The 22,615-nt window shown below is 38.8% G+C and overlaps 1 protein-coding gene across 4 annotated transcripts in view; it reads left to right on the top strand.

The window, feature by feature from the left end:
• ZNF804B (zinc finger protein 804B) overlaps positions 1-20,413 on the top strand; it is a 247,183-nt gene extending 226,770 nt beyond the window's left edge. For 3 of the 4 annotated variants that reach the window (XM_032112914.1, XM_032112900.1, XM_032112922.1), the window contains exon 4: positions 466-8,089. In XM_032112914.1, the coding sequence (XP_031968805.1) occupies positions 466-4,156 (3,691 nt within the window). In that variant the 3' untranslated portion in view covers positions 4,157-8,089. Of the gene's footprint in view, positions 1-465; positions 8,090-20,401 lie in introns of those variants that run through there. The other variant, XR_004240899.1, reaches the window with a different exon arrangement.
• The last annotated feature ends 2,202 nt before the right edge of the window (positions 20,414-22,615 follow it).

Raw genomic sequence — 22,615 nt, 5'->3', positions numbered from 1 at the left:
AAAAATTCAAACAAACACATTCCCCCCTAATCAAGCAGAATGTTTCTCTTTCTCTTCCAGAGTTTGATTTTGCAGATACTCCAAGTGGAAGCATCTCTTTTTGAACATGGCACAATTTCCTATGCAGTGGCTTTTCAGAAAACCAAGACTTACCACTGATTAAATTCCCCTAAATATAAATTTGGAGTAAAACCAATATTTTTTCTGCTTGTACATGGGCACAACTCTGAAAAAGAGCATGTGCTGACATTAAACATGTAATTTTCTATGTGTAAAGACTGTCTTGCCCACAAAGAAGCCCAAACTGATGATAAACTGCTCATTTACCCTGTTGAAACTTAGCTTTCCCTTGTAAAAACTTGAGTGATACCCTCCTTCACCGGACAGACATTGTCAAATGCATGCTCTGTCATAACTTGGTTACTTAATACAGATTTCTTTTTTATTTATTTTTTTACCCTAAAGCATCACTGGGAGTGGACCATTGCTTAAAGCCCCCCGATTAGTCCTGGAAAAGCAGCAATCACCAGATGGCATTTTCCTGTACAAGGGCAGCAAGTTCACAGCAAGTTCTCAAAGAACCATCACAAGTGAAGGCCAAGGTTTCTCCAAAAGCATACTAGAGAAAAAACAACTTATTATAAGCAGGCACCATCCCCCTACTGAAAGACACCATGCACTTGGAAATCACGTCTCACAAATGTTCCCAGATAGCACCAGTACCTCTCAAAGGGCAGGGGTGTCTTTTTCATTCTCTAAAAAAGTCCCTTTGAAGCTTGAGTCCTCAGCGTCAGTCTTCAGTGAGAACTCTGAAGAAGGAAATGATTGTAGTGAACCCCCCAACCATAAAAAAAAGCAAGCTATTGAGGGCTGTCATTCTGCCACGCTTTTGGAGGAACACCTGAAAGCAAGTTTGGATAAAGAGTCACCTATTACACAAGACCAAATGGATTTGGATAACAGTGCATCAAGTCATGTAGCTGCAAAACCTAAAATGCTAAAGGAAAATGATAAAAGTAGTGATAGGGAATCAGAAGAAAAATTCAGAGCTAATCCTTTGTATTCTAAAGTCAAAATACAGCTTTCAAATTTGAATTTTTCTGCTTCACTGAGAGAAACAGAGAAAGAGAACAAACTGAATGAATCTGAACAATTCTTAGAAACTCCCATTTCATCTTCATGCCAAACCAGCAATTTTTGTACACAGCTGAACACCTACAAGCACAGCAATGCCCACCTGCCTGACCAGTTATCTGAGCTCCCACAACAGCCAGCACCTGAGCTGACCTGTTTAAGCAACATTAATGACGATCCTGGAGTGATAAAAAGAGAAAGATCTTTGGAGACTTCAGAAACCACAGATGGAAATATGGAAACACTTCTGAAGGAGACCATGGTCAAAGAAGTTAAGCCCCAGGGGTTGCCTTTCCTCCATGTAGTGAGCAAAGATGGCACCACTGCTCTGCAGTGGCCCACAGAATTACTTTTGTTTACAAAAACTGAGCCCTGTATTTCATATGGCTGTAATCCATTGTATTTTGACTTCAGACTCTCCTTAAATCACAGAGATGGTAAACAGCATGAAACAAACAAAGAAAGCTGTAAAGTGCTCTCTAAAAATAAGACTGTGGATGAAAATGAACCCTCAGGTTTAATAAAACACAAGCAAATGTCAAATGAACAAGATAATCAGTTGTTGAAACCAAAGAAGATGAAAGGCTCCCTAAACCCAAGAAAGTCCAAGCAAAAAGCTGGGTCAGACATAGGGAAAGAAATTAATGAAAATGGTCAAAAATGCATTGCAGATTATTTGCATGAAAATATACCCAAAGTGCCTGCTTACTTTGATGTCTCACAAAAGGATTACGTGACAGAAAAAAGTCTTTATACAACAACACTGAGAAGACCTTTAAAGCATCATTTCCATAGCTGTGAAAGAAAAACTCAGAACATTAGAAACGAAAGCATTTCCTTTTCTGCTTTTATGTCTAGGATTAAAAAATCTAAATCTGCAAAATGTCATTTAATTGATCCTGAAGAAAAATCTGAAAACCAAAATGACTGCAGATCCCTTCAAGATGTGGTCAGCTGCAGCAGTGACATAAGTGACAGTGGAAAATACTCTAGTGGAAGTTTCTGTAGTTGTAAATCCAGTTCAAACAGCAGGTATTCAGATAATGAAGGATGTGGAAGTTACACGAGATGCTGGAGATTCCCATCTCCTCAAAAGTCCTCCTGTGGCAGACATTCCAGCTATTCTGACACTTCAGTTAGCAGTACGAGTAGCTACATGAGCTACGCAAGTCCCACATCAAACAATCACGGCAGAAATCATTTGCTTTGTTGTTGTAAAAGAAAAAGCAAGACAGATGAAAGGCACAAATGTAAACACAGAAAGCACAAGTGTATTTTCACTTCAGATGACACAGACGAGGATTATCTTTGTCATAGTAGAATTCACAGAACTAGAAACTGTACTCAGAGGGGCACAATTAAATATCAAAGATGTTCAAGACATAAAGTTTTACGAATCAGAGACAGATCTAAACACAGCAGAAGTAGACATCAGCATTTTGGCAAAGCACATAGTAGGAGTAGCAGCTACCACAAATCCAAAAGTGGTTCCACCAGTGATTCAAGAAGCAGTGAAAGATCATCTAGCAGCAGAATATCAAGAGGCAGCAGTTCAGGATCCTTCTCAAAAGAGACTGACTACTGTGACAACAAAACAAAGGAGGATGCTGAGAGAGGTTGTAATGCTGAACCAGGAAAAGCTGAAACTGCACATTACAACTCCCTGAATGTGAATAGTCAGTCCAAAAACTTTGCCACCTGCTCTTCCAAAAACCTGGCAAAAGACATATGTGGAAAAAGAAAGTCAATGACAGCCAAGTTACTTTTAGAAAGAGTGCAGTCTAAGAAAACCCAGGAACAAATGCATGATTCAGAGAAATTTTCAAACATTAGTGGGGTAGAATTAAAGGATGACTCACAAAGTCACTTTGCTCTTCAGTTTTCATCATCAGTAGATGACATTGCAATGTTACCTTTGCCAGAGAAAGTGCTAAGCATGGGTAAAAATGATATGGGACATAATGAAATCAGTTTGTTGGAAAACAGTGTGAAGAAAAACAGCTCTGAAGCATCAGACATAACTAATGTTACTCTTTCACCTGGAACTGACTATGATCATTGTGCTCTTAAAGACATAATTCAAATTGAAACAGGCTATCAGAGCCCAAGCATAAAAAGGAACACAGCAATAAAGGAACAATCCAATCTCTTCATTAGTGAAGTGCAGCCCTTTATACAAAGCTGTGATCCAGTACCAAATGATTTCCCTGGTGCTTTTCCCTCTAATAGATATTCTGCTGTTGCTAATTCAACAGAGACCAAAGAAGAACTACATGATGTAAACATGGACTTGAACCGGGCAGAAGGCAGTTCAGACTCTCTTTGTGACAATGCTATGCAGAAGTATGGTAACACATTAAATGACCTAGAAGTGTACAGTAAATCCACCTCCCCTCCTTTAACACAGCAGCCTATCACATTCACACCAGAAGAAGTAGACAAATACAGGTTGCTGCAGCTGCAAGCCCAGCAGCACATGCAGAAACAACTTCTGGCAAAACATCTGAAAGTTTTGCCTGCCCCAGGACCAGCTGCCTTCTCTGCAACACCAGCAGTTCCTGCCCTCCCTGTTCAGCAGCAGGCTACTGTCACCACCATCCACCACACGCTGCTGCAACGCTTTGCTGTCTCGGCCTCTGTGCACCCCCATGGCAGCCATCTCTCCCTGGCACCCCTCCACCCCCTCTCGCAGGCACATTTTGCCCCCATATCACTTTCCCCGTTAGCACCAGCCCTTATTCCCACCTACCCTGCTTTGCTGACAGGACACCCATTGCACTTGGTTTCTGCCACTCCCCTCCACCCTTCTCCACTGACCTTCCCTGCACTGCCGCACACTGCATATATCCCAGCATTATTTGCACCACACCTGAACACAGCCACACCTTCTGCTATACACCCAAATCACTTAGTTCATCCCTTATTCCAAGGACAAGAGCCCCATCACTATTCTTGTTCCATCCAGACCCAACAGTTACCTGCAACAAAAGAAGTTTTCAGTGTTTCCAGCTACTTAAACTAGCCCAAATGATTTCACCATGGCTCCAACCCAAAATTTAAAGAAAATAAAGCATTCAGCATCCAATCATGTCGGAGAGGAAATCTACTGTTTTGCTGAGAGCACAACAGCAAATATTTTAAAGTCCACAATCTGGCTGACAGCATATGAATGTTGATTTTATTCTTGTATTACTGAGGAAGAGCTGCTTTAAAGCGTTTTGTGATACTATCACAAGAAGGATGGGTGGCCAGTGTCATTCTGACACTTCATAGCCAGAAGTCTATGATGGTCAGTAGGAATGGGACCACAGCACCCAGACAAAATGGGATCAGTATCAGCACTGATGAGGGATTTAAAGTAGCACAATTTAAAGTTGAGCAATCTTGGCACATCTCAAAGGTTTGGTTTTCTGAATGTGTATATGATAGGGTGCCTGGTTTGGTTAAGGTATTTTAGACTGAGCAGAAAATAAGGTATCTGGGACCACCAGACCCTGGGGCTGTCTCCTGACCAAAGTAAACTAGGGAGGCTCAGAGGGAGGGGTGATGAGTTAACACTAGAAGAAGAGGATCACAACATCTTGAAGATACTTTAGTGATTTCATCCCTGCATATGTTGCTTGGACAGTGTAAAGGGACTGCAGTCAGGCCACGGGTACAGAACAAAATATTCCCTTAGCATAGGGAGCTCTGTGCTGGCACAAGCAGGCTGCTACTTTTCTCTCTGAGCCAAGCATCCAAGAAGGCTCACCAAGAAGCTGAGTTCTTTGGCATTGCCTGTGTATGGCTGGATCATAGGGTATATCAGGGTGAGCCACAGCAGCCCAGAATTGCCGAGCAGCTAGTGCTGGCTCTGAACCTCAGAGGTCCTTGGCCAAAACTGCAACACTTTTTCCTACCAAACAGAGCTCTGATGTGTGGAAGAGTCTGTCCCAAAAAATGTGTAAATATTTTTCATCCCTTTCACAAACAGAAACAATTGGCTGGTCCTATAAAATCATGCTGATATTCATAAAAATGCAGAAGCAAAATTCTGATCAACTCTTCAAAAACTGGCTCTACTCAGAGAAAAACTTGTCCAAGTACTGAGAATTTAAAAGTATATTAAATCTAAGCAAATATGTCAGGATTCTCGCATGGCTTCTCAAACTCTCAACAAGCAAATTGAAATTCTGAATCTACAATGTTTGAATGCATGTATCCAACCTTCAGAGTAATGCGTGGTTGAAATTGTTCGTAATAACTGTGTATCTGGAAATACATGAAGGCTTCAGCATCTCTTCGAATGGCATAGTTTGCCTATTTTTATAACGTTTCTAACTGAACACAGGATATTTAGCATGAAATAAAGTTCATAATTATGGTTAAACTGCAGGCATGCTTCCCAGTAAAATTGGACCATGAAGTATCCAACAGACAGTACCTGTTTGTTCGGATTAAAAACACTTGAAATAACTTCAATTCATTAGCAATGATGTAGTGCACAAAATTTATCTTTCAGAATCAATATAAAACACATTAAAAAACTTTTGGAGGAACTTTATTCCAATATATTCAGCTACCTGAAGAAGCTGAAAAACATAATTGCAAGTAATTTGTGTCTTTAAAATACAACAGAACCAATTTTCTTAGTTTTAATCAAAATACATTGATCCATTGCAGTAAAATGGAATTGTTTTAATTTCTGTCTTTCTGGAGCTTCTTCAGCATAAACTGGTAATATGCCAAACTTTCCCAATCTCTTTACAAGTTGCGACTGCTAGTTTTGTATTTTCAAAGTTTGTGTTTCAAAGTAGCTTTGAATACATGATGTTTTAGCTATTGAATAAAAACCATCAGAAAAAAAAAATTACGGAGACTATGCTGAAGCAAAACATTTTGGTGTTGAAAAAGGTTGGTGACACCAGCACCCTCAAATATCTTTTGGTTTGATTCCCACCTTAACTTTTTCAATCCATTTTAACAAAATGGATTCATGCCATTTTGATGTTACTTATCTGTATGTAAGTAGCACATAAATTATATTTATTTTTCTCGTTTAAGTTGTAGATAAATTCTTTAATTGAAATTATGGCTTCAGAAAAAAGGAAATCAAAAATTTTATTTGGGAAAGATGTAAAACTAAATATTTCCACAGTTTAACAATTCTTCCTTTCAATTTTGGCTGAAATTTTTCCCAAAAGAAGATCTGAACTTACATATAGTTTCTGTATTTCCAATACTTTATTTTCTGAGAATCAAACATATTTCACTGACTGTGACTTAACACCTCTAAAAATTATTAGTTGCTTGGATGGAGATCACTCACTCAGTGGACCACTTGGAAACATTAATCATAACTTTGTAGAAACATTCTGAATTGGACATCTAAAGTAGCAGGTCATGCTGTGCCCTAGAAGGGGCTGACTGGGCTGCGTGGCCATCACCAGCAGTTCAGGGATAATACCAGCGTAAAAGGTGCGTTTCCAGCCCCACAGGCTTTTAAATTTATGGGCCCAGTTTCATCTCAATTGAAGTAAACCCAGCTGTTCTCAACAAGTATAAGAGTTCATTTGTATCCTAAGCAGGTAACACCAAAAGAAAAATATGGAACCGAAGGAATGATGGGCTAATCTCATCTTTAATGTGCGTACACGTATTTTGTATCCACACTTCCTACAGACAATGTTAATACTGTAGAAATTTCTGTGGCAAGAAACCTGACCAAATCAAACATAACCATATCCTACTACATAGATCATTTATGGAAATAGATGTATTTGTTTCCCTTAATGTATGCGCCACACAACGGGATCCTAGAAGAAATGAAATCATAGGATTTCCATGCATCATTGTACATACCGACATCGTAAGACTAATAAATTGGCAATGAAGATTAAATTTAATTCTTGGAAAAATGGAAATTAGGATTTTGAGATATTTTAAGTGGGAGAAAAAGAGAGATTAAGAACAGAAACAGCACAAGAGAAAAACATGAATCATTGATTACCAAAGGCGATGTCCAATACCGTTCTTAGCGCACAGAAGGGATTTTCTCGGAGAAATGTAATAAAGCTATTGGCACAGCTGAAATTATACATTTTCTCTAATTGCTGCCATATTTGTTTTTCATCAGTAATATACTTTAAATATGTATTATTATAATTATTAAAAGCTTTATTGAGCCTGATGTATGGAGCCATGCTACAATTTTGATTTTATTTAAACAGATTTTTTCAAGAGTTACGGTATCCTTATGGCAGTGATATACAAACACCAAGTTAATAATCTATTTTACCTTGATTGTATATTCTTGATACATACTCCAAGGAAACAGATCACCCACACATTAAAATTCCAATAAAAAAATTTCCTGAGTCACACCATGATACATTTTTTTGTTGCTGTTTGGGGCTTTTTCTTTGCATCTGATGCACTTCTGAAATACATTCAATATGTATATATGCTGTGCAAATTTGCATAAAAATGCCATTTGATCAGATTGATTTTAAAAGTGTCAACTTTATATTTAAAACTGGATAATACTCTGGCTAATATAATATGTAAACTAGTAATTTTGTTTTGTATTCTCTGTATAAAGTGTTTTATATTATACAGTAGCTAAGTGAATTGCACTATTGTACATGCAAAGCGACTTTTTTTTTAGCTTATTCAAGGAATCCCTGGGAATGTAGTTTAATGCAATAATATTTTTTTTCAATAAAAAGGCTTACTGGTATAAAGAGTGTCAGTCATGTATTTTTAATGTAAAGCATACCAAAAGGCAGCAACCTAATAAAATGCAGAATGATGCAAACATATTCTGTATTTTAATCTGCAGAACTGAAATACGTTTAATTCATTCCTGTGGTTATAATCCTGAAATTTCTTAGAATGTTTCCTAAAGATTTTAGTATGTGTTACAAAAGTGGGTTGTTTAAATGGAACTGAAAATAAATATTCCTTACAAAAATTATTCTATCTATGTGGTTTTTCCAAGTACTTTTAAAGAATCAGCATCCTCCTGGGTATTTTTAAGCACTAAGCAATTTATTTAGAATTACACATATAACTCACCTGTCAGGTTCCCCAAATAATTGTATAGCAAGTCCTTTGGTAAAGAATCTAACAGTAGGATCTACAAATGTGTCATTTATCCACTCTTTAATTATTCTTTAAAACTTCAAATACTCATGATAATTACCACTTTATCCCACATTTTCCCTATTACCTGGTATTTTTCCAGTTTTTTTTATTGCATCCTTTTCCATCTACGTTTCATTTATATTGTTTTCTGGCACAAGGCTTTGGATTTGGTCATATAGGTACTCAGCTTCAGTGGCCCCAGAACTGCTGCTGTACTTATACCCATCAGTGGATAGTTTCATAAGTGTCACGTCTCCAGGTGAGCACAAAGACTGAAGCAAGGTAAAAACAAGTGGGTTTTTTATCCAGTAGATAAAACTGTCTTTTGAGGTGTGATGTGACAGAGGTTCTTTTCTGTCCAGCCTATCTGCATAGCTGGAAATACCTTGGCCAATCTCTGGAACCAAATTAATCGACCATGCAGTGACATGTCATGACTCAGGCATTCTATAAAACCTTGAAACCACAGCAAATCCACAGAGACATAATTGACATAGTGTATATAATTCCATTCAATCGTGTTTCTTCTTCTAGTTGTTTCATAATAAAAACAAAACTCAGAATTAGACAAACATATAAAAGGTATGTGTGTCTGAAGGAAATCCCCTGCAAATTATTATCTATGACATTACTGTTAACTCTAGTAGGCTTCCAGCTGAGATCAGATCCTACCTGTTTGTTGCTGAACAAATCTTGGTACAAGCAGGGGAAAAAAAACCCCAAAAACAATTCACTCACCTTGCTTTGACTGTGTTATAATATGTGAATAAATGAAGTTGTCCACACCTTCCTGTTCTTGGTAAAGCTAACTATAATGGCAGCAAAATTCTTCATACACCCTGGTGGGAAGTGTATAACCTTATTATGCAAAGTAAGCATCTTAATATGTATTTTATACAGAAATATAAAGAATCACTGTGAATGCAGCTCATTACCTTTCTCTTTCTAAACACTAGACACAATGTGTGTGGGAACAACAGGAATCTGCAAGTCAGTGAGCCGCACTGCTGCTGTGTTGAGACTGGGGCATACTGTTGGGATGTGCTTGAATGCTTCTCTGCCCCAGGGCTAAGGGGAATTAACTCATTAACATTTCAGGTTATGAAAACACTCTCACTGTCTTCAGGACCATCAGGATGAGCCATAAGTCAACATGTTGCTTGTCTATAAAGCATGTGGTAATATTAACATACTTTTTATTATTCTTCAATGAACACATTATTTTCTTTAACAGAACATACAGAAGGTGCCAACCTGCAATTGCAGAAATTATAGACAGAAATAAATCTGCAGTTACATTAATGGGTATTTACTTTAAACATGTACAGCTTAACAGCAACCAGTCTGTTTTGTGAATGTGTTTAAAAGCACTCTTAGCTGAGATGTCAAGCAGTAGATACACAACTGTCTTAAAAGAAGATGCAGCCCAAACTCATTTTTTATGACCTAGCTATGAAGCCCTCAAAATAAAGATAAGATTGAAAAGCCTGTTAGACTTCCACCAAGCAGTATAAGCAGTTCTGCTGCCTCTACTTAAGTGCACATCTGCATATTATATTACTCACAAAAATCAATATTTCATTCTTAAGAACCAATAAAATTTTTAGATCAAATAAATTTTTCATTTGCAAATCAATAAATTAAATGTATTTATCAATTTTATATATAAAACTGTTTTGTGTATTCCAAACTGTGTATGAGCAAAATCAGCACCATTAATAAATAAGTCATTGAGAATGGAATGAGATAATTAGTTTTAGACAGCCACAAACCAACTATTCCTATGTAAACCAATATGTTCTATACAAAAATGGTTGAATTATAATTTGCTTTCATCTCTTTTGTAAGTAATTTATGGGCTGTTTTCTCCCAGTCCCAGTGGGAAACCCTACAGAATTTATTAGAAATTAGAAATTAGTTATGTGTGTCTGCTGGGGATGTGGGTGTGTCATCTTAAGGTCGAGCAGTTGCATCTAATAGAAACTTGTACACCTAACAACTGAGAGGTGGAGCTGTGCGAACCTCAGGAAATTCAGCAAGGCCAAGTGAAGGTTGTGCACCTGGGTTGAGGCAATTCCAAGCACAAGTACAGGCTGAATGGAGTGATGCAGTTTTGTTTTTTACTTTTTTTCTTTTATATATTCTCTGTATTCTTTACACATATATTTGTAGCCTAATGTATTAGTGGCTAGTTTTCCTAGTAGTTTTCCATGCCCTTTCCCTAGGCAGAAAGACAAAACCTATCCTATCCTGGGCCCCTATCCTTTCTTGGTTGTCCCTGGCTACTAAGGTTGAAAACAGCTCATTGAGACACATTTTCATCAACAAAGTACAGCTAGTACCAAGGGGGGGGCTCCAGAGAAGGGGCGTGACCTGGGGGGGAATTGCATCACCACTTGTGCTCCTAATTGGTGTTTTTTTGTCAATTATGCTAATTTACCAAATTTATAAAACTGTATGCACCCCTGTGGGGATTGGGGTTTTTGTGGACATTTTCTGTAACTGCACCTGGAGGCCTTCAATAAAGATCCACTTTTATATTACCTCCTATACTATAATTATCTCAAAAGTGTGTGTTGTTTCATTTCTAGGTTGAAAAGGGCATCAGGAAAATGGATCAAGAGCACCTGTGGGGAGAAGGACTCAGGGGTGGTGGTAGGTGAGAGGCTGGACATGAACCAGCCATGTGTACTGCAGCCCAGGAAGCCAGCTGTATCCTGAGCTGCATCCAAAGCAGTGTGGGCAGCAGGGAAAGGGGGGGATTCTGCCCCTCTGCTCTGCTCTGCTCTGCTCTGCTCTGGTGAGACCCCACCTGGAGTGCTTGCATCCAGCTTTGGGGTTCTCAGCAGAAGAACATGGACCTGTTCCAAAAGGCATAGAATTTTGTATGTAAATCAAAGATGCACAAGTAGGTGACATCATTAATCAATTGCTGCATATTTTCATAGGTGAAATACTGCAGAGTTCTTGAAACAGGAGAGTTTTTTCTCCTGTCCCTCATGCTTAGCTGCTGAGGAAATGCTTGTCTGTCAGCTGTACACATTGTTATGAATTGGAAATCCTATCTGCATCAGAGGAAGTCAAAACACTAGAAATGATTGCTCCTTGCTTGTACCAGGATTTCCCTGACAGGATTCCAGTATTCTTGAGAGTGCACTCCACTGTCAAGTGAGTTTGCTTTCTCCAGAGGGGTGGGGCAGCTACTATGGGTTTGAAGGTGGAGATGCAAATAGTCTGTTCTGCTTAAATGTTGATCCTCTTCATTTCAGTTCCAAATAAACACATATAGATCCAGGGGTAGATAATCAAATTTGATCCAGGGATAGATAACCAAGTTAACACTACATGCTTAGTTGCTAGCTGTGCACTGGGACAAGTTCCCATTTCTCATAGGACTGGATTTTTCCTGTCTTATCCTTAGCAGGCAACCAATGCCTCAAGTGCCTAGGAGAGTGTTCCAGACTGTTTCTCTCTCTCTTCCTGAGACACTCGAGAAACTGGCTGTGGAAAAAGCCACTGACAATAATATGAGATGATCCTTGGTCTACTTTTTAGTTTACTAGCCATTTCTTGAAAGGTATCTGTGACTTAAAGTACTTAATGGTTTTATTAATATCATATGTAATTACAGTACTGGTATCTACTGCTGACACAAGTTTAATCCCTAGCAATGAGCTTTCCCACCATGAGTTCCCCTCTCTTAGCTCTGCTCTATGACCACATATTTTCAAATGCTATGTTCCATGATTTTTTCTTAAATGATATGTTTGATAAGCAGTTCCTATATGATTTTTATAGGAAATTATGTGGGTCAGGGTGACATTTAATAATGAATCTTATTATGGATTATGATGAGAGTTTATGAATTGAAAATAACTTTGCCAACCCTACAACTGTTCACAATAGAGATCCTGAGATGCTCAGGGCTAGTGAGGGTGCTGAAACGGGACAGAAGAAGGAAGGAAATGAGCACAAGGGCTGCATGCAAATAATAAAGATAAAAGAGCATGTGCAAAGTCTGAAGAGCAATGTCACATTTGTGACACCTGGAGAAAAGGGTATGTCAATTCCAAAGGGTGCAGAGAACCCCAAGGAAAGGTCAGACTCATGATGAATAAAGCTAAAGAGACTTGAAAGCTCAAATAAGATCTCAGAGCAGAGTAATTACTGAAGTAAATATAATTAAGACAAACATTTCTGGTGGGGTTTTTTACTCATAATAGGCTGTAACTTTTGCAAAAATATTTTTTTTGCGTGTCTGCTCCCAGTCAAGCCCTAGGACAAATAGCATTGGATAATGATGAAAAATGATGGATAACTACAAGTGTTTCATAATGTACACAAAGACTTGTTTAGCTACCAAGTAAATGTTTCTGCAGTTCTTTTTTCTGAGGTCACTCATCTGCATTTGGAAGCAGAGAAAGAGTTAAGACTATTGCTAAGGATCTATTTTCGAACAGAATTCCCACTATAGGTAATACATTTGAAAGACTTTGTGACCTGTAGGTTAGAATACATGGGTTAATGTGGAACTTCATTTTTTCCTAAAAGTTTCTCAGGAAATTTGCTTTAGAAATTCAAAGTGGATATAAGTATGACCAGCAGGATCAGACAGATTCAAACTGAGAAAGCCTCCTTGGCAGCTTGGAAAACTGAAAGCATTGCAAGAAAGTTATAGCACAGTCCTATCTGTCAACTCCTGTTAGAAAAGTTTTAACTTTCTCTCAGAATTTCTTTGGTCTTCAAAAATCCAGGAGTAAATGCACCATGTAGCACTCCTGCTGAACAGTTTTCAGGTCTAAGCATATAAGTATTCAGTACTTATGGAAAAACTTAACATTGAGTCAAATACTGGCTTAGCCTTACATGCTCTGATTGTGGGACACCCCAGCTACTGTGCAAGCACTGCACATAGTGCCTACATAGTGGCCTAAAAACTGCCCCAGTATCTGTGTCTGGTTCCTTCCATCTTCATAACCCAGTGCTTAGAGCTTTCCAGACCAGAAGCCAAGGCCACACTTGTCTCCTGTAGGTGTGATAGATACACCTCAGTGCTCCCTTGACACTCTGTGTTAACAGATCTGCAATGAAAGCTCTCTGCATTGTGGAAATTACACACAATCAACTCATTGCATACAGCATGAAAGGATCTTCCCATCTAAATGGGACTGTGTAAAATCTAGCTGTCTACTCCTCTCTGTATTCGCCAAAAAGTGAAGAGCCCTTAACATGGGCTCATCCCACTTCCCTCAGGATCTCTAGAATCGCCCTTGGTAGGTGCTTACCTCTCCCCACTGAGTTCAAGAGGTGGCTGCATGGCAACTGGAGCTACATTTTAGAGTTCAAAGTAGGTCACCAGTGCAAGATACATATTGCTTTTTTTGGGCATCTGGAAATTTTTGAAACTGAAAACTGGAATCATTAAAGCTAAGTCAGTTCATCATGATGGAAGTACTACTCCTGCCTAAAGAGTAGAAGAGGAAAGCAAAATGGAAATAATATCAAACACTTATTTTCACCTATTTATAAAGAAATTGCATAGAATTATTCACCAAAATATTTTGTGAAAAATACAGGATAAGAATTATATTTTTAAGCAACTCATAACCAACTTGTAAAATTAAAAAGGTTATATTAAAATAGTTATTTGTTCCATATTATTTGTTCAGGGGAAATGACAATTAAATTCTTATATATTTGTACACAGTACCATATTCATTTCTTGCTTTTAATTTTATAATTTATGCATTTTTCTTCTTTCTCCACATGTAGATAGAGATCTCCACATGTAGAGATTCTTCATCATCAGATTGGTTGGCTTTCAGTGCTCTTAGTTGGTATTAAAAAGTCAATCATTAATGTTTTGTATGCCACATAAACATTGTCTACACTGTGATTTTTTCACCAGCTTTATCTGCTAGAAAAGAATGAGTGATGCAGATATGGAACATCTTGAAAGGTTTTCTGAAAGAAATGTGTGGGACTATCCTTGATGCAAGTCAAAAAAAATTCATATTAACAAATGTAGCTAAAATGATAACCACAGAAAGAAAAGGACAGGCAAAAAAAAGGGAGTCTTCAAAGACTCTTCTTTTGAAAAGACGCAATTACTACAGCAAATAATATTCAGATCATGGTCTTTACTCTGTGAAAAACCATTAAAGCATCTTTTACAAATCCTGGGCAAAGGACATGCCAGAGAATGATAGTCATAAATAGACATGAGACGATGATGTATCATGGTCTTCTTCCATGAATCAAATCATTGTACAGATCTGTGGCCCAAGCAACACTGCAAAGGATATTTCTCCACCCATGTTGGTCAGCTCTCTACTCTTCCTGATGTATTTCAGAACACAGGGAACAAACGGAAGTACAGACCTGCTGCAGTGCCTAGACAGCTTCACTGGGGAATGGATGCTTTCAGAAAATGTGAAGGCACAACGAGTCCCCAGGGGAGAAGAAGTCCTGTAACCAAACTTTCCATGCAGCAGGGAAGCTGAGGAAAGCTCCCACGCTGCAGCTAATGAGAGGAATGTGCTGAGGGGCAGCTGCACTGCTCAGCTTGCGTGGAAAAAGGCTTTAAAGGCTGAGCCTGGCCCAGCTGAGAACGACAGCATGGAGATAACCATGCAACTTCCCAAAGCAAATTGCCCTTCAAAAGAAAGCTGGCTCATGTTAACCCCCTTTAGTTAATGTGAGCTGCTGTGCTTAAACGAGCATGAAGACACAATCTAAGAGAAGGACAGCTCTCACATCCACATAAATCCCATGGTGGAGGAGGCATGTAATCAGGGCTGATTGCCATAATGTCTGTGCTTGATTGGAGTTGCTGTTCTTTGTATACAGACTTTCTACTACATAAATTCATTCAACTGCATTTTCTAACCTGGAAATATTACTTTCAGAGCTAAATAACTAGAGGTTTTACCTTTAAACTGTGACATTGAAGTATATAAAAATGCATTTAAGCAACCTACAGAACTACTTATAAACTGAGTACAGCTGTAGCAGATGGTGCTCATGCCAAGGTGGAGAAGACCTTCATACACTACGTGGGACTCATTATGTCTTGAAAGAATAAAAACAGCAGTTGGATATGGCATTAACTATAGATATCTTCAAAGCTTAGGCTGCCAAGCCATTACAGTTAGTGCCTGAAGATGAAAATTTCTCAGGTCGCTCCCATTAGGACCCAACAATTCACTGGAATGTGCTCAGAGCATATATTACACCACATGAAGTCCTATGTTTTGAAATAAGTAAGCAGGATAATTTCCACACTGCTAATGCAAAGACATGTAATTATGATAATTTCTAAAATAAGGTTCAAGCAAGAGGTGTGCAACAGAATCCATGCGGAAAACTTCAACCATCATAGATGTCAATATCCATATATATGTCTGTATCTGTTTACAGACATATTTCTGCATCAGCTGAAGTAGATTTCTGTCCTCACCCTGATTTCATAATTTGAATGACTCAATCACTAGAGTGCATCCTCAGTCACCTAACTAAATCTACACCTGTCACACACTGAGGAGGAATTGACCTTTTAGCCATCTTTTGGATGCTGTTGCCCAAACATGATGGGGACAACTCATAAAATCTTACACGACTGCTCTGCAACTCCTGGAATGTTCCAGAGTCCCACATTGTGCCATTTGCATGGTGGCAGCTGCGTCTGCTTTTGCTGCCACTTTAGGTGTGCAGAACACACTTACTCAGAATTTAGCAATGTTTGAAGTCTAAGACCAGATCCAAATTTTGCAGCTCTACTGCAGTTCTATTTTTACCATCTTAATTCATTGTGACCAGTTTAAATCTCTGTCCACCTTGCTGAGTCCCTCATGTTTTCCACCTGAATAATCCTTTAATACAGACATCCACTGATTCCATCTCTCACTTTCTTGTGTAAATTTTCATAATGCAAAAATATAAAGTATTTTAGATCTATACTTAAAATATAAACTACCAGCTTCTGTCACATTGAGGCCCTAAGGGTTTTTTAGGATCAGGCTGCTACTGCCAGAAATAGGAGGCTGCAATTGAGTCTGTGTTACGTTTTTATATTCTACACTATATCAGGCTTCCAAGTTGGGCATATTTACATGTACATTTGATGACATCTAATGCATGCATACAGCTAAAATAAAATTTGCATGATGGTAACTGATCACACGCAGGCTCTGATGAGTTCCTTTCCTTCTGCTAAGCTCCACATACCTTATTGAATTTCTCCATCAATTCACGTCCTGGATCAGAGTGATGCATACATATATCTGTGGGTAAGTACAAATATACACTTTTCTGTGACATCAACAATAAATCAACTATATAGTTAAAATATAGTTACATATATAGTTAAATAATAGTTAAAATTATGCTGGTTTATATTAGTTGTCAGATGAAAATAATTTCCATTGCTTTTTAATAACATTTCCAATCTCAGTTAAACATAGAGTAATGAAGTTCATCTGTATTGTGTCAGGGATTAGAAGAGTTGTTTTAGACTGTGTGTTTGAAGGTATTTTTGTTAAAGACAACAGTATAGATTGGCAGGAAAGACTCACTGACCTAGTACTAGTGAAACTGCTGATCACTGATGTTAAGCAATATATACAAGAAACAATCAAATTAAGAATTCTTGTTTAAAAGTAGAAAAACAGGCTTAACTTTTTCTCATAAGAATCTTAATAGTTTTCCTCTTACTCTGAGCAATCACTGGAGGGGGTTGCCTAGGTAGAGACACTTCAAATGAGCTCTGAACCTACTACTTAAAGCAGGGCAAAGGATCTTCCTTAGATTCTGCAATGAATGAATGAATGAATAATTAAGTGACACATTTCTGCTCAATAAACAAAACTGCAATGAATATAAAGGAAATTATAGATTTTATCATCTTCTGCAAATTCTTCCAATGAGCATCTGGGTTTCGCTGGCATACAGATTATTGATGGCCCAAACTTATTAAGCTTTCTGGTCGCTTTGTTCACAGGAGTAAATCAGCACAGCAGAAGGAATTAAAAACAGCATTAAAATAATTTTCTATTGTTTTACTGCAATGCTTTATGAATTCTTATATTTTATGGGCAAGTGGAACAATTCAAAGGCCGTATTTTCCAAAGGTATCTCATTATTTTACTGCTTATGAAAACTCCCTTCCTTTGACAACTAGTCAGCAAAGAAAGATTCTGCTGTGTGCTGTGAACTACTGAGGGTAACTCCCATAGAGCAGAAAAAGATAGAAATATAAATAAATACCTCACAATGGTAATGTCTTGATGGCACTTCTAACATTTTTTCATTGTTCCAGATGTCACATGTGAACCAAAATTTCAGCCAAGGCACTTTAAACATTTTTTTAAACCTAACACATACAAATACACTGGAAGTTAAAATTAACAAAACATGGCGGGGGGGGGGGGGGGGAGGAGTTGTGTAAGCAGTTCTGTTTAAAAAGAGGCTACTTAATACAAGTTATTTCATGAGCTGATAAAAAATCATATTCTTCTTTGAGTATTTTCTCAAATACATCACGCTATTATATCCAAAAAACTTCATTTTCTTCCCTCAAGGACATGGCTAAACTTGGACTTTTTATTTAATTTCCAGAAGATACACTGCTTCAGCAGGAATCTTTCTGCTCAGGTGATGAAGACATGATGAACAATATATCTGAAAGCAGCTGGCTGAAACATGGATTCCTGAAACATGGAAATTAAATACTCAAATTACAAGGAGGAGAGTGAAAAATAACTCTGCAGGTCAGAAACAGCACTGAAACCCCATGGAAGTGAAGAGTTTCTTTTACAGGAAAGGCTCCTCACCCGAATAGATACTATGTCTTCCCTTCCATTATTTCAGCTCTTAAACTTGATTTTATTCAATTTTCCTGATCTGTGTCCATCTCTTTGATTCTTAACTCTGAACCTTCTGTCCCTTGTTATTTTTGGTTCTATTACTCTATGACATGTTGCTATATATTTTCATTCTCTTTACATTTCCACCGAAATAGTATGACACCAGACACAAGGCCTCTCAAGAATTAAACTATTTGTCTTCTCTAGAGAGAAGGCTGTAGCAACTGAGCAAGTGACCAGGTATCACAAAAACAGTGATATGTATAAGCAAGAAGATCCCTGGCACGGTAATCAAAAGGTATACCTCAAGCAGAGGTGTTTCTATGCTCAGGAGTCCCATTTCATTTCTTGCATCAGCAGCCAACCCAAGTAGACTGCCCAAATTGGGACTTGCAGTTTACTCATATCTGGACTCTTGCCATGATAGATGAGAGGATAATCTTTCTGCCTTCAGTTTACTCTGATCCTGTCTACTAGTCTTTCTCCTGGAAAAAAATAAATCACTGAATGGGGTATGTACCTTAAAATAAAAGGATAAAAAGAGAAAGAGAATCAAAGACCTCATTTCTTGAAAAAGAGCCAAGTTACTTTCTTTTCTTTCCCAGTCTCTTTCTTACTGGCACTTTGTATGAAAATATGGGTTATCTCTGTTTCCTTATTTAGCTAGTACAGGAGTGTGTTGAGCTGTTCAGTGCCACCCTGGAATGTGCTGTACCTGTAGGATGGCACCACATAATATGATTCAAGGTGGCATTTTTCTCTAGGCTCACTGCTAGTGTTTCAGACCAGCAGGCACTAATCACAGAATATTTAAGCTTTATGCACATGTAAGTCAGCCTTGAAACTGGTGAAGAATAGTGAGAAAGAAGCGAGAAATACCTCTTTGAGACACTAAGAGCCTGTTTTTGAATTTGGATGGCCAGTTTGACAGCTTTCTACATGTTGGTATTCATGCAGTTTTCCAGTTTCCTAGAAAGCAGCTTATTACAGAACAAGATGACACAGACTGAATCCACAGAATTCTTGCTAAAGATGCAATTTTTGGGATATTGCCCTGATACACAGGCCAGAACTGTGGCTCTTTTGCCTCAGTGGATAGTGGAAACACAACTCCTACATTCCCTCTGGTCATATTAAAGGAAAACAGAAATTTTATCTCCTGATTTTCAAATCAGTTTTTTTCTCTGTTTTGGACATGTTTAAGAATTGGCTTTAAAAACTGCTCTAAAGAACTGGACATCTACGGTAGACACTCCTAAATAACAATTCTATGCAAGCACAAAAGCTGTACCAAGTCATTGGATATGAATTTCAACCTTCTAATTTCTCAGTTATACTTCAGTGCTTGTGTTTACCCAGAAAATGCTGGGAGTGTCTTCTCAGAAGACCTAATTGTTTAGGAACACAGTAACAACCTATGAATATTCTTGGTTTTATCAAAAAGGTTATACTTGCTGCTACTCTCTGCTGAACATACAAACACAGTCTGGCTTTTCTCTCTCTCTTATTCTCCATGCAGGGAAATGACTGCATCAGGTGGTCACCAGTTTTATTTTCTATCACTTTCTGAGAGCAAAGTCATGTATCTTTAAGTAAAATAAAAGAGAAGTGTAAGCAGGAGAGAAAGCTGCAGGTAAGCAAAGCATTGCCATTTTTTGAGATGGGATGTATTTCAGTGCAGAACAATAAACCCACTGCTACACATCAGTCCAGAGCTACCAGCTGAAAGAGGTATATTTCTGTTATGTAAATTGAAGTAAATACTTCTTTATTTTCAAATATAAATTCCCTGTCCAAAGTCACAACTTTTTATATTAAAATGTTAAGCATTATAAACTGAGGATATAAATCTCTTATGTCCATCATCGAACTTTACTCTTAAGAAGCAAGGGTTAGAGGTTCTCATCTGACCTTCCTGGGGTGAATCATCCACAATGTTCTGCTGCTTTCTGGTAGTGCAAATATAATGTGACGACCAGTCACATTCATATTCTGAAAACAAACATTTTTATCATATGAAAAATGCATAAATCATTCACAGTTGCATATATAAGAATAAACAATCAATGAGAATATGAGCTCTGTTTGCTCATAGAGGAGTAATCTTGGGCTAGTCATTGATGCCCCTGCAGAGATCCTGAAGCAGCCACCATGCAGGGCATCTCTATGCTGCAGTATAGCACTAGGCAGAGACGCCACCTTGGATCCAGAGCAAATCTCTGTTCAGTGCATTTACACCAAATATGCTAACAGGAGAGGCATGGCACAAGGGAAATAAGTGTTTTAAAATAGTTCCAAAGAAGTCAAGGTGCTTGGTTGAACCTTTGTGCCTTAGGTTAGCTGGACTATCTAACTCCTTTGGGCCAGGCCACAATGTTATTCCTAGTAAGGAGTTGAGATATGATCATTTGAGCTTGAAGAGACCAGACAACAGCCTGTCTGTAATGGCAAAGCTTAATTTAACAGAACATGTGAGGGTTGTGGACAGGTGACATCACAGTTCTCAAATAATTACTCTTCTGTTCACCCCTAGGTCAGCTTGCCTGTCTAAACTTTGATGATTAAATCATAGTTACTTTCCTTAGTTAATTATTTTTTTAATTATAACTCATTACAAAGTTTATGCATACACTGAACTTGGCATGCCAGTCAATTAATGTGTCAAAGAGTTTTCCATTTGTTACGTACATGAACAGCTGCCTCCTGCAGCAAATTCAAGAACTGAAGCAACACCAAAAAAAAAATTTCAGAGCCCTAACACACAAAATGAAAATCTGAACTACTTCTTAATTAACGTTTCTGTAATTGTTGTGCATACTTATTAACACAAGAAATATAGTGGCAAACATAATGGGACCAGAATTTGGCTTAGAAAAGAAGTATGGAATTCCATAATGTATATCTCTGCAAAGTATCCCACCTGCCACTGAGGAATGCCATGGTTTCAGGGTCTGAACACCTTGAGCCACTGACCCTTGGCACACACCTGAAAGACAGGCAGCCAAGAAGCACAGGTGGATCACAGAATGATAAAATCATAGAATTGTTTGGGTTGGAAGGGACCTTAGAGTTCATCCAGTTCCAACCCCCCCTCCCATGGGCAGGGACACCTTCCACTAAACCAGGTTACTCAAAGCTCCATCCAGCTTGGGCTTGAACACCTTCAGGGGTGGGGCATCCACAACTTCTCTGAGAAATCTGTGCCAGTGTCTCACCACTCTCACAATCAAGAATTTCTTCATAATATCGAATCTAAATCTGGCACATGCTGTCATTTTGAAATAATTTACTTCTGACATAACTCAGGCACAATTCCATGAAATCCCCTGCTCCCATCTCTTTTGCCAGCCTCCTCTGGACTTCAAACTGTGTATGGGGGGTCCCTGAGGACCCATTCCCATTGTGTTTTGGGAAGATTATAAGTGCCCTGTTTGCATGCAGTTTGATGCAGTGTGTGGATTTTTAATGGCTGTGACAAATACTAGAGGCACGTGATTTTTTAGGGACAGTGGCTGCTCCCACCTCTACTTAATTTGACTGAGAGCTGCAAGAGTGGGTAGAAAAATAAGGGTCCAGTAAGCCCTTCTGCATTAAATGGCTAGTGGCCGGCTGCCTGCAAGGTTGACATTAAATAAATTATACATATAGTCCTTTACCTGGAAATTAACATAAGTGGCATATTTGCTACATGCTGTTGCCTTCTAGATTTGCAAGCTGTTGTTTCTGAAGTTTTCAGATAGAACACATTTAATGTATGACTAAAACCTCATTCATGCAGTTTTAGATCAGCTCGGTTTCTGTGAAAACGTTTTCTTTCCTACTGCGCTGATGCTCGGTTCTCTGGGCTACGACAGATTGGGCACTGTCATTTCAGTGCTCACTGACACCAGGCAACAGAGCCAGTTCTCTCACTTCTGCACAAACCAGCCTTTCAATGCCCAGGCCTTGTCTCCAGGACTCTCAAAAGCACACAGCATTGTTGCGGTCTCCGGCTTGGCGGTGCTGGATGGTGAGGTGCTGCAACCTTCCTAAAAGCATCTCCAAGGTGAAGCTGCTCGGCAGGACCACCACACGCTCACACACAGCATGCACGCACACACGCATGGATAGCTCCAGAAAATGGGTCGATGACAAAGAGGCAGGAAGGGTCTTTATATGCAGTTCCACGGGAGAGGTTTATTGCAGCCACAGGCGTGAAGGGCTCCAGGGACGAAGAGAAAGAACACAGGAGGGTCCAGGTTTAAATACGGGAGCAGGGTGAGCACAAGGGACCAATGATCTGAGGGCACGGGGGCGGTACACAGGCGGGACTAGGGAATGGGAGCCAATAGGAAACTCTGAGGGAGTGGTGATGGGGCAAGGGCCTGTGGGGGGAACAAGGAGTGGAGAGCCTTCTAGGGCATGGAACATATAAGGTAACAAGGGGCAAGGAGGACAATGGGCCAACTGACGAAGCAGAACTGGGGTAGATTAACATAGCAGAAGAGAGCATC

The sequence above is a fragment of the Corvus moneduloides genome, chromosome 1 (assembly GCF_009650955.1).
Source record: "Corvus moneduloides isolate bCorMon1 chromosome 1, bCorMon1.pri, whole genome shotgun sequence".
Taxonomy (NCBI): Eukaryota; Metazoa; Chordata; class Aves; order Passeriformes; family Corvidae; genus Corvus; species Corvus moneduloides.
The sequence above is the reverse complement of the archived record's forward strand: the minus strand, read 5'-3'. Positions and strand labels throughout refer to the sequence as shown.